Source organism: Ursus arctos, chromosome X, assembly GCF_023065955.2.
Source record: "Ursus arctos isolate Adak ecotype North America chromosome X, UrsArc2.0, whole genome shotgun sequence".
Taxonomy (NCBI): domain Eukaryota; kingdom Metazoa; phylum Chordata; class Mammalia; order Carnivora; family Ursidae; genus Ursus; species Ursus arctos.
The window spans coordinates 27103074-27115473 of NC_079873.1; the positions used below are offsets into that span (position 1 = coordinate 27103074).

At 36.1% G+C, this 12400-nt stretch overlaps 1 protein-coding gene across 17 annotated transcripts in view; it reads right to left on the reverse strand.

The window, feature by feature from the left end:
- DMD (dystrophin) overlaps positions 1–12400 on the reverse strand; it is a 2358181-nt gene that overhangs the window by 1400130 nt on the left and 945651 nt on the right. For all 17 annotated transcript variants that reach the window (XM_057310259.1, XM_057309646.1, XM_048213297.2 and 14 more), the window contains one exon: positions 11037–11156. In XM_057310259.1, coding sequence (XP_057166242.1) covers positions 11037–11156 — 120 coding nt within the window. The remainder of the gene's footprint in view (positions 1–11036; positions 11157–12400) is intronic.

Below are 12400 nucleotides of genomic sequence, written 5' to 3' on the forward strand. Positions count from 1 at the left end.
AGCATCTACAACAAACCTATAAAGAGATATCATACTTAATGGTGATTTACTAGAAGCCTCACCTCTGAGACCTAAAATGAGAAACAGATCAGGAATAATCTCATTGTACTAGATACAGCACAATAAGGCAAGAAAAACTGATTAAATGAACAATGATTGGGAAGGGAGAAGCAAAACAGTAATTACAAACAACCTGTATACGTACAACTGAGCGATGCAACAGATAAACTACTCAAATTATAAGTAGATTTAGCATGATCTCTGGATACAAAGCCAAGGAACACAAATCAAGTTGTATTTCTCCCTCTAAGCAAAAGACGAATAGAAAATGCTTCAGGGGGGAGAGGGGTGGGGGATTGGGATAGGCCGGTGATGGGTATTAAGGAGGGCACATATTGCATGGTGCACTGGGTGTTATACACAAATAATGAATCATGAAACATTACATGAAAAACTAAGGATATACTGTATGGTGACTAACATAACATAATAAAAAATTATTATAAAAAAAATGAAATTTTGAAAAGATACCATTTATAGCAACAGCAAAAATATCAAAAAATAGCAAATAAAGGAATAAATCTCATAAAAAGTCTAAGATTCACTCTCCTGGAAACCATAAAACATTATTGGGAGAAAATAAAGGCCTAAATAAATCAAAGCCTATTCCATATTCATGAACTGAAAAACTTTTTACATAATAAAGATATTAATTCACCACAAATTAATCCATATAGTCAATAAACCCCAATTAAGATTACAGCAGCTTTTGGGGGGGACAGACAAGCTGATTCTAAAATCTACATGGAAATATGAATAAACAAAAATAGCCAAGTTAATCTTTTAAGAGGAAGAAATAAATGTGATGGGTTTACATTAACCAAGATAGATTTAGAGTTTCCTTCAGCTTGACACACTTTGGCTACAGGTCCCTTCTTTTTCTTAAAGCACTTACTTTGAAATCGTAAATATTTCTCTGCCCCCTTGAGATGTAAATCTTCTACAACCCAAGAATTTCTTTCTCAAGGACCTGAAAGCCACCCCTTCGAAATGTAATTATCAGGAAAGATAGCGCCCCTGTGTCCCAAACTCTGAGAGGGTAGGAGCCTAACTCTGATAAGGGACAATTAGCAAACACAGAAAGCATAATCACACTGACTACCCAACCCCACCAAGGTCCTCCAGTACTTCTATGTCAGGTCATTCTAGCACTTACAAACTTGCCTACCTTTTGTTCAGGGGAACTGAGTTCAATCTCTTCCCTATTACAATAGTCTTGATCCCTAATTGCAATAGTCTTGAATAAATTTCTCCTTACCCATTTTACCAACTGGCTCAATTTTTCTTTTACAATACTACCAGATGTCAAAATTTATCATAAAGCCATAGTAATTAAAATAATGTGGTATTGGAGTAACTGCACGGAAATGTACAAATGAAACTTGACTGGAGTTCATAAAGTGACCCATATATGTATAAGCATTTTATTAAAAGTGACAATACAGAACATTAAGAATGGTCCTTGCAATAAATCATGCTATTTTAGTTTGCTCTAAATGGGGAAAAAATGGACATTCAATCCTTCCTCACACCGGAAATACTAGATAGATCGTAATATGAAAGGTAAAGCAATTAAGTCCCTGTATGACAATCCAGGAGAAAATATTTTGGGTCACAGAGTAGAAAATTTTATTTTTAAACTCAGGACAAAAATAACACTAACCATTACAGAAAATACTGAAGTAGAGTATATTGAACTTAAAACTTCTGTTTATTAAAAAAAAAAAAGTATCATTAAAAAGTAAAAGGGTAAGGCACCTAGTAAAAGCAAAAAAAAAAAAAGAAAAAAGAAAAGAAATTGTAATCTAGATATCAACAAAGGATTAACATCCTGAATACATATTTTTAAATAACTACAAGTCACTGAGAGAAATACACATAAACCAACAGACTAAAAGGCATTTCAAAAATAGGTATCTCGAATAGCCAATAAAAGAACTGTCATTGTGTTTTTAATCTCATTAGTCAACACTACATGCAAACATTCACAAGAGATGCCATTATGAAACCGCCAACACGGCTCACATTAACAATCCGACAATATCAAGTATTAACAAGGATGTGAAGCAATTTGTCCCTTTATCCACTACTGATGAGAGTGTAAATTTATGCATCAACTTTGGAAAACTCTTTTGCAATGCCTATAAAGCTAAATATGCATATACCCAGTAATCCAGCAACTTCAATCTTAGGTATATACTTAATACAAAAGCATACATACATTCATGCAAATATATGCACAGTTATGTACACAGCAGTGTTATTCATAATGATCCCAAACTGGAACCAGCCCAAATTTTCTCAACAGTAGAATATGTAATTAAATTGTATAGTCACAAGAAGGAATACTACCCAGCCATGAAAATTAATGAACAAACAAGATAGGCATCATGGATGCAACTCACAAACATATCATTGACTAAAAAAAGGCAGTTACAAAACTATATACTATGCAATTGCATTTATATTAGGTTAAAAATAAAACTATTCTGAGGCATTACAAATCAGGATAAAGGTTAACTTTCAGGAGGTGTGAAAAGTTTATGACTATCATAGGATTTGATAGGGCTGTCTCAATTGTTGGCAACATATTATCTTTTTATTTGATGTGGAACTACATGTATGTTACCTTTGTGAAGTCTTGACCTAAAATTATGATTTGTGTACTTTTCTGGGTGCTCTGATCAAAAAAAAAAAAAAGTTTTTAACTGTGACATAATGTGAAGTTTAGGGTTTTTTTAGAGACCATAAAGGCCAGAATTCTCTTTAGACTGTATTAGAATTGTATTCATAAAGAATATAATTTCAATATATTCATATATATCCTTATATTCATAAAGAAAATTATTATTCTACTATACTTCCATATATTTCCCCGGTAATAATTTTCTCAAGGTCACATAGTAATTTTCCTCTGTGAAACTGAGAGATTAGGAGAAATCACACAGATCTGGATACCAGTCCCAGCTCTGCCACTTGAAAGCTGCATGAACTTGGATTTAACTCCATTATGCATTAGCTTTTTCATTTGTGTAACAGGGATAGTATTACATACAAAGTATGTAAAATTTTTGGGAAATGATGAGCACACAAAAGTGCTAATAATTATAATTATCGCTTCATGGGCAACAATTGTTGACACTTGGCTTAGTGAAATTATTTCCATTAGATTTAAAAAAAAATTTAAACATGCTTTTTATTCACCAAGTGTAGAATTAGAAACTAGAGAGAAACATCAAAAATATTTTCATCCATATTCTTCTTCATAAATAATCTCTATTTCTCAGTTCTACAGGCTTTAACATTCCCTAGATTTTTTCCCTTCCCAAATTATCCCAAAGATATATACTATAAGTACTTTTAATTGCATTCCCCATTTTCAAGCCATGATAGAGAAGAGGACATTATAGTCTTTCTGAACAGCTACCTTTTAGCAGACTATTTTCCTTCCAAACAACAGAGATATAATGATGATATAAGGTGACTCAAAAAAGGGAGTGGCCATGTAGAAAAAACAGCCTCATGGAGAAAAATTTGAACTGAGTTTTCTACATGAAGTAGTTTTCAAAGCAGACGACAAACATGACTATTCTAAGTAACAGGAATAGCATATACAAGGACAGTGACATAGAGAGTATCAGAAAAGGCTTACAGAAATATAATATAGGTTAAGGGATATGTGGGAGCTAACAGAAAACATGTATTGAGAGACAGGTAGGGATTAGGTAATAAAAATCATTGCATGCCTAATCGATCAGCCTCTGTAGAGAATGGAAAGCAACTAAGGATTTTAAGCAGAGGAGAAACTGTAATAAATAGCTTCTGAGAACCCAGGCTGACTTTAATGCAGAAATTGGATTGAAGAGAGGTAAAGATTCAGGCAAGGACTTGATCTAGGGCAAACAGGGACAGAAGCAAAGATGAAACAATGAATATGAGAGACAGTGAACAAATTCTGTGACTGATGACATGCAGAGGGCTCACAGGGACAGGAAAGGGAGGAGTTGGGAATGATTCCAGGTTTCTGGTACAGGTGTCATGGTGAACAGCTGTGTAGTAACAAAAATGTTGAAGTCAGCGAAGGAAGCAAGTTTAGAGGGAAGTAGGGCACAAGGAGTTAAGTTTCACCTTGTTGATCCTGAGATGCATTTTGGACTTCAAGTTGGATATATCCAGAAGAAAATGGGATCGAAGAAATTGGGCTCAGGAAAGAAATCTGAGCAGAAGACACCCAGGCTTATCAGCTTCAACTTATTTTTAATACAATCTTCTGAAGGAACAGAGAGAAAAGCCTTCCTCTTTCTACAAGACAATACATGTCCCTTACCTCTGCTTAAGTTTCTCACGAAATTATAGAATCCCTAGTTCTGTAAGCATTCTTTATTTTTAAAAAAAGATTGTATTTATTATTTATTTGACAGAGAGAGAGACAGCCAGTGAGAGAGGGAACCCAAGCAGGGGGAGTGGGAGAGGAAGAAGCAGGCTTCCAGCAGAAGAGCCTGATGCGAGGCTCTATTCCAGGAATCTGGGATCACGCCCTGAGCCGAAGGCAGATGGTTAATGACTGAGCCACCCAGGCGTCCCCTGTAAACGTTCTTTAAATGCCACCATCCTGGTAAAATCCAGCTAAAATGCTAAAATACAAAGTGTATTCAAACCACCACCGGATCTAATTATTAGTCCTTGTATTGTAGACACCACACCATGTCCAGGATGGCATTAATTTACTAATAATCTATACCATTTGCTTTCATTTAATATTAATCATATACACATATACATCCATATGTTAGAGAAAATGTAAATGTACATAAATGTAAACGTATACATATACATATATACACATTTGTGTACAATTATATACATGTATTTACATTTACATGTATGGATGGGAAGTCAGACCTTCCTCATCAGAAACTTAATTGATTTAAAGATATTACTTTTTATAAGCAGCAAATTTCAAACAATAAACATACCTTTCCTCATTTAAAACATGAAAGACAAGTATATGACACTTGAATGTGACATTTTAAATTTACACGACATTGTTATAAATCTTCTAAAGTCATGTGGGAGAGGAAATCATCCATTAACCACTCCTATTCAGGCAAAATGTACACAGTGTTCCAGCTAAATCCTCAAATGGCTTCTTTCCCCCAAATTTTCTGACACTGCAGGGTGAATAAAGGAATCCAATCATTTTCACCAATTCTCTGGCACATAAATCAGGTACCGGAAAAGAATATATTAAAACACAAACGTTCTCCACCAGCCCATAGAGGGATAAGAAGGCTCACCTTATCCATAGACATATCATGGGAGGCTTTGCAAAATATTTTAGGTAAATCAAAATACTTTGTATGTATGCCACTCCATTGGATCATCCAACTTAATAAATCCACCAAAGAATCTGTCTTAATAATGCCACATAATATTTGTACAAATTGTTTAATGTCATCTGATATGAAGTTAGTTTTCATGTCTTGATTTTAGTGAATATATGTTAGTTCCTGGAGACCTTTATCTTCAAAAATTATTATTTTATTCCATAAACAAGTTTATTAACTTCATTAGATGAATGAGAAACTGAACATGCAAATATTTAATAATCTGTTCTAAAACTGTATTTTCCAGGTTATTCCTCTTCAGAAGAGGATGCTTGACTGTATTCATTCTTTTGATATACCTTTATTTCTCCATAATAGTAGACAGTAACTTTAAGATTAAGGTCATTTAGCAAAATAGTCCAAATGCCTTTTATATGCCAGACACTCTCCTGGGTCTGGGCCTTAGACAACTTTAATACATCTAGTTGGGCTCTCAAGTGTTAATGTGTATAGAAGAACATTATCTACAAATGGGACTTCGATAGCTCTGCCTTTTCTCTGGAAGGTGTTTTCATTAGAACAACTTCTAAAACTAGACGCCTGTTTCTGGTTCATTTTTATTAGAAACAACTATCTCCCTAGGACAATAAATGCTCTTTATGCTCCATTTATTGTCTTCCTTCAGTTTTTCAAATACAAAAGGCCCCATAGGACCTGCGCACCTTCCAAACGCCTCCCTTACTTTGTTTGAGTTTCTACTTAAATGCCGCCTTCTCAAGGAAGCATCCCCTGACCACTCCAGGTAAAACTGCTCCCTTCCCAATTTTTTCTTTATAGTTCTTAACACCTTTTTTCATAGTACAAAACTTGCTTATTATGATGTGTGCTTAGAATGTAAACTTCATAGAGAAATCTTTTATGCTTTGCCTATGCTTAACCTCAAAGCTTAGACATGGCTGGCACAGAGAAGGCGGGCAAGACCTATTTGTTGAATGAATACATACTATCCTTCTGCACAGAACACCTTCCTACCCTTTACTATTGCTTAATTAACCTCTACATTCCTGACCTTCTAGAGCAAGATAGGTCATCCAGCAATGTCTGTTTTTGCCCCACTGAAGTCATCACAACCATAATTGTATACAATTGATTGCACTGGATTAGTGCAGGTCCAGAAGGGCAGGTACCATGACTGTCGCCCCTGCGTCTCCCTGCCATTGTAGTCCCCGCTGTCATCCAGGCAGAGAGCTGCTGCTTAATACACTTTATTGACTGAATTTTGGTGGAGTTGAGCATCACACACCAATTCTAATTCTTAGATAAGCCCCTTCTATCTGTCAAGTCTCCCCTAACACCACTCTTCTGAACCTCAAAGCTGTAGCCAAATTTGCCCTTTTCAGTTCCCTGAAGATGCCTTGCTCACTTGATCTGTTTCCCCTTCCTGGAAACTACCCACCTCCACCCATCTCCTTTATACACCCTTTATACAGTTCCCTTCGACATTACCTTTAGACCCTAGCTTAAACACTTTCCTAGGGAATCATCTTTTGCTCTCAAATTTCAGTTGAAGTCTTATTAGTGTGTTGTCACAAAACCTTGTTTCTTTCCTTCATAGAAATAAGTTCTGTCCATTAACTACTTGCTCATTTTTGTTAATATTTGATTAAGGTCTATTTCCTCCACTAGACTGCAAGAACCAAGAGAGCAGTCACCATGCCTACCATGGTGACCACAAATGAAAGGAATTAGCATTTGATTTCAAAGAGGGAGCCTGAGAAATGGCTACCATTGTTTCTAGTTTCCAAGGCAGGCAGCAGGCTCACAGATTACTTACTCCTGACCCAGGAAAGTAATGACAAATTCTCTTTTTGTTCACAATTTTACCTCTGTTATCCAGCATAATCCCTGGGACATAATAAGAACATAGCAAGTATTTGCTGAAAAAAAAATGAAAAACAGAATGCAGATGCTCAGAAAGAGATATGATAATGTCCTCCAGGACTGAATACTCTACATATATTACTAATCTCAGTTATTTAGCGAAGCTATTTCTCAGTAACATCAGTTAACTGGCATCATTGCTTACAAATCAGACTCTCTGTGCATTGACATTCAAGAAACCACTAAAATTAAGGACAAGTTTATGACCTATGGTGACATTGCTGAGGGACGAGTTGAATCTCTGAGAGAGAATCAAATTAATTTACAACAGATTGTACTTTTTAGAATATTATCCTTCATAAGCCATGCTATCTTTCAGAATCCCTAAGCATATGTTCTGACCTAACTTTATTTTTCTTCAAACCTTTTAACAGAAAACCTTCTAAAAGTCTTTTTTAAAAGTTAGAGAAAAATGGGGCACCTGTGTGGCTTAATCAGTTAAGCATCTGCCTTCAGCTCAGGTCATGATCCCAGCCCCGCATCAGGCTCCCTGCTCCATGGGGAGCCTGCTTCTCCCTCTCCCACTGCCTCCTGCTCCCCCTGCTTGTGCTCACTCTCTCTGTGTGTCAAATAAATCAATAGAATCTTTAAAAAAAGAAGTTAGAGAAAATCTAACTTATAATAAAGTTCATAGAATTAAGTCAACACATGTAAAAATATTCTATGAGGAGTATTTTCAGAGTTTTAACTCCAGAAGATAAGAACACATCCCACTCTTATTGTACTAAATCAAGGACTTCCCTTTCTAGTTTGTCCCATCTGCATCTCTTAACTAAAGACCACTGGGTATCCATGTGGGGGCTCTGGATGGTGCCTCAGCACATTGCAGCAAAACAGATTAAGGCACTGTAACCGCAGAAAAAGAAGGAGTGGGATAAACGTTCAACACTAACAAGTCAAGGGGAATCAGCTATGGGTGACCAGACCCAGCCCTAACAAAAGCCCTCGAGGATCCTTCTCAGATCCCTGCCAGTTTTGTATTTGTTTTTGTTTTTGTTTTGTCCCTTGTATGGAGTCTATATACCTGTTTTTCTTCCCTAAAATTCTTCCTATACTAACAGAATTCCTCTGGGCTCAGTATGAGACATAGTAATAGTTCGTGGTTTCTGAAGCACACACGGAAGTCTTATTACATGCAGAGAATACTTGTGTTGCTGTTAAAGTGACTCCTCTAATGTATTTGTTTATGTCTTTTTATCCTTTATTATTTCTCTTCTCCTCCTCCTCCTCTGCCAACTTCTCTTTCTCTTCTCCTTCCTTTTAAAAATCCAACTAGGTTAAGACTAGATTATATCATTTGCAAAGAACCTAAGAAAGAATCACCAAAATGTCAAGGTCAGAAGACAGCCCAGCATTCCAGAGCAATTCAAACCAATGGTCGAATAAGGCATAGAACTCAAACACGGAAAAAAAAAAAAAAAAAAAAAAAAAAGAACTCAAACACGGATTCCTCTAAGACTGAGAAAAGTGATGGGATGAGAAGTAAGAAATGTTCAAGCCAGGGTGTTCTCCCCAAAGAATTCCTTCTAACCCTTACCTTCTAGACACTAGTCTAGATCATCTAAAAGTCAGGTCACAGGAGGGGGGCATGTAGGGGGAAATGAAGGTATCAAAAGGAAAAAGGGGGTTGTGGGGAAAAGAGAAGGCTAGGAGGCAGCAGTCAACACTACTTAATAGTGAGGCAATCATGGACAAATGCAGATGGAGCCTGTATGATTTAGGAGAAGGAATACACGCACAGCTATCTTAGTAGATATCTCTGAACCATTGAAATAAAGACAGAAAATAAGGGGAAAATGAAAGCCAGTAGAATAATAAATATAGAAAAGCTTAGGGTCACAACTCTTAATTTATCCTAGATAAGCTCTAACCCAGTCACCATCTGTGAGTACTACAGACTGTTTTTCTAGGTGGCTTAGCCCCACAGACATCACCCTGGAATGATTACATTCTAAAGTTAGTTGTATTAAGTCTGGTAATACCAATGTGGATGTTTCTCAGTTGTTGTGTTAACTAGAAATAGTCTATGATTGGGGCGCCTGGGTGGCACAGCGGTTAAGCGTCTGCCTTCGGCTCAGGGCGTGATCCCGGCGTTCCGGGATCAAGCCCCACATCAGGCTCTTCCGCTATGAGCCGGCTTCTTCCTCTCCCACTTCCCCTGCTTGTGTTCCCTCTCTCGCTGGCTGTCTCTATCTCTGTCAAATAAATAAATAAAATCTTAAAAAAAAAAAAAGAAATAGTCTATGACTTAGAAAAATAATGGCCTTGATTTTTTTTTTTAACCAGGCACCCTCCCAAATTCTCCTCCCTAGACTTCTTCTACCTTTTCTGAAAATTTCTGAGGAATGCTGAGTATTAGATTTTTACCCATCTATAATCAGCTACAACACTATTTTATGAGAACTAAAGAATTCCTTCAAATGGTTATAGCAGTGGCCTATCAGTACAGTCCTTTAGCTAGTCACGAGTATATATGTGTACAATATATCTGATCAATATGTGATGATACATCATAATAGCAGGCGTCATAAACATTTTTATATCTGTAATCCCTGCTGCAATTTCATTGAATCACAAGCAATTAACATGGGTGACTAATATACCTTAAATGCTCCATTGTAGCAGTTCAAGAATTTTCTTTTTGTCATTTAATGATAGAGAAGAAGATACCATTGTTAAAAACTGGAAGTTTAAAGCAGTAACCTGAGGAAATGACATTTTACTGGGATAAAAAAACACAATTCACACAAAGAAAGAAGAAAACAGAGATAAGGCTTTAAGAAACTGCGTTATAGGTTAGGTAAGAGTATGTTTAGAACAACCTCGTGCTGATAAAGCTATTTAAACCCACATTGATTGGATCCTTAGACATGTCAGACTATTGGCCCTTAATAATCACAAAGAAAAGGCAGGCATTTCACGGCTAAAGTGAATGCCTCAACTATAACGTGTAGTGTTGTGTGTGTGTGTGTGTGTATATCACACTCAGAACAATAAACTGTATTTTTCCTTAATGTTGATGTTTTGGTGTATGTACATATGTTTTGTTGAAAATGTTTTCAAAAAATTTTTTTTTACAGTAAAACCTTGTTATTCCTAATTAGGACGAAAAGATAAAAATACGAAAATACCCACCTTACTCTTTGTTAATAGGTACTGGTTACGTTTCCAAGGATATAATTACTATGACTCAGGTTGAATGAGGGCTTGAAAGGCTAAGTATCTTCTCCAACAAAACTTCCAAAAATTAAATATCCTGCTATGGCCTCATCAAGACTATAACTGAAGTTTTCCAGGAAAAAAATACGAAGGTGATCAATTTCTCATGATTTGACTGAATGTGATCCCTTTTGGGTTTTTTTCTTTTTACCTTTGTCCTCTCTTTAACTGTAGGTTTTAGAGGACATAAATAATATTCCTCTGACAAGTTCTCTAACACATGTTATTCAACTATAATTAAAAAAAAAACACACGGATCTGCATTCATATATTTCCCCAAAGGCCAGGAAGCTAGTGTGAACAAACAGCGGATAGTTAATGAAAGGGAAATGTGCACAAATGGAACATAATTTGACTTCGTTTAAATAAATATATTGCATTGTAAATATTTGTAATATACAAATTACATTATACATTTTCTAAATATATTCTGAATTACAATTAATTATTTTGATGACGCAGTTAGTGTATTAAAGAAAATAATCTGACCTTCAGTTGTTCTTCCAAAGCAGCGGTTGCATAGTCTCCACTAGATTCATCGACCACCACTACCATGTGTGTGAGAGAATTGACCCTGACTTGTTCCTGTTCTAAGTCTTCTTGAAGCACCTGCAAGATTAAAAAAAAAATTTAAAGTAATTAAAATGATAGTCTTCTGAACTGAATGCCAAAAAACATTTCTTCCCAAATGTGTGGGATTTAATTTCTGTCATGTTTTGGGTCATGCAATTTTTTTATTAAACAGAACCATTCCAGGCAAATTTTCTGCTACGGTGCTCAGCAAAATTAGCACATTTCTACTGTAAACTGAACTTGAAAGTACACAGAGGGAGCATCTATTGAGAAAAGTATGGTAGGATGTTCTACGCCTTATCCCACTTCCTCTCGCCCTTTCAAGGACTTTTCTCCTAAAATTACCTGCTGCCTCTGGCATCTTCAGCATCTCCTTTTCGACTGAAGCTCACCATTATCAACTGTAACAAGACAAACTCTCTTGACCCATCGAACCCTTCCTGCTACTGCCTTATTATTTATTCCTCTTCACTGAAAAATACTTTGTTTTCTACACTTACTCTTGCCATTTCCTTACGTTACTATTCTCTTTGCCAACTACCCCAATGAAACACCTCTTGGAAAGGTTACCATCAACCTTCAGGTCCCCATATCCATTCTTCATTCATTCTCTTCTCTTGAGCTTCAGGTACTACCTTTTCCTGATTATCCTCCCACCTCACTAAGCACTGCATTTGAACTCCTTTGCTGGTTCATTCTCCTCGGCTCAACTACAAATCAGATGTCATTCCTCTGGATAAAAGCAAATGGAGTCACATCACACTAAGAAGGAAAATACAAAAAAAGCATACAAAAAATTTTTAAAAATTAAAAAAAAAATTTAAGGAGAATACAAATTCCTTCCCAGAAATCCTTATACCATCTAGCACCTGCCTACCTCTCAAATGTAACTGCATATCATTCTTGCCCTCTGCTACTATGGTTCGGCTACCTTGTCTTCTCTTCCACAATCTGTCAAGCTGTTTGCTTTGCCTGAAGTGTTCTTCCTCCTTATCTCTAAACAACGTCTCTTTCGTATTGTTCAAGACTCATTTTTAAGTGTCACTGGCCCAGAAGGGCTTTTCATGAAGATGCTATCTAAATTTCCTTCTCAATTACTCTCAATCTCTATAATTTTTTTAGATAATATTTTCATTACTCAATATTTTCTTACAAATTGGTTTAGTCATTTATTGTTTGTATAACTTACTGGAATAAAAGATCCACTAGAACAGAGATGTCCCTTGTCCTCATACATATGCCAAGCAACTGAAGATCAATAAACTGTTGCTGAATGGTGC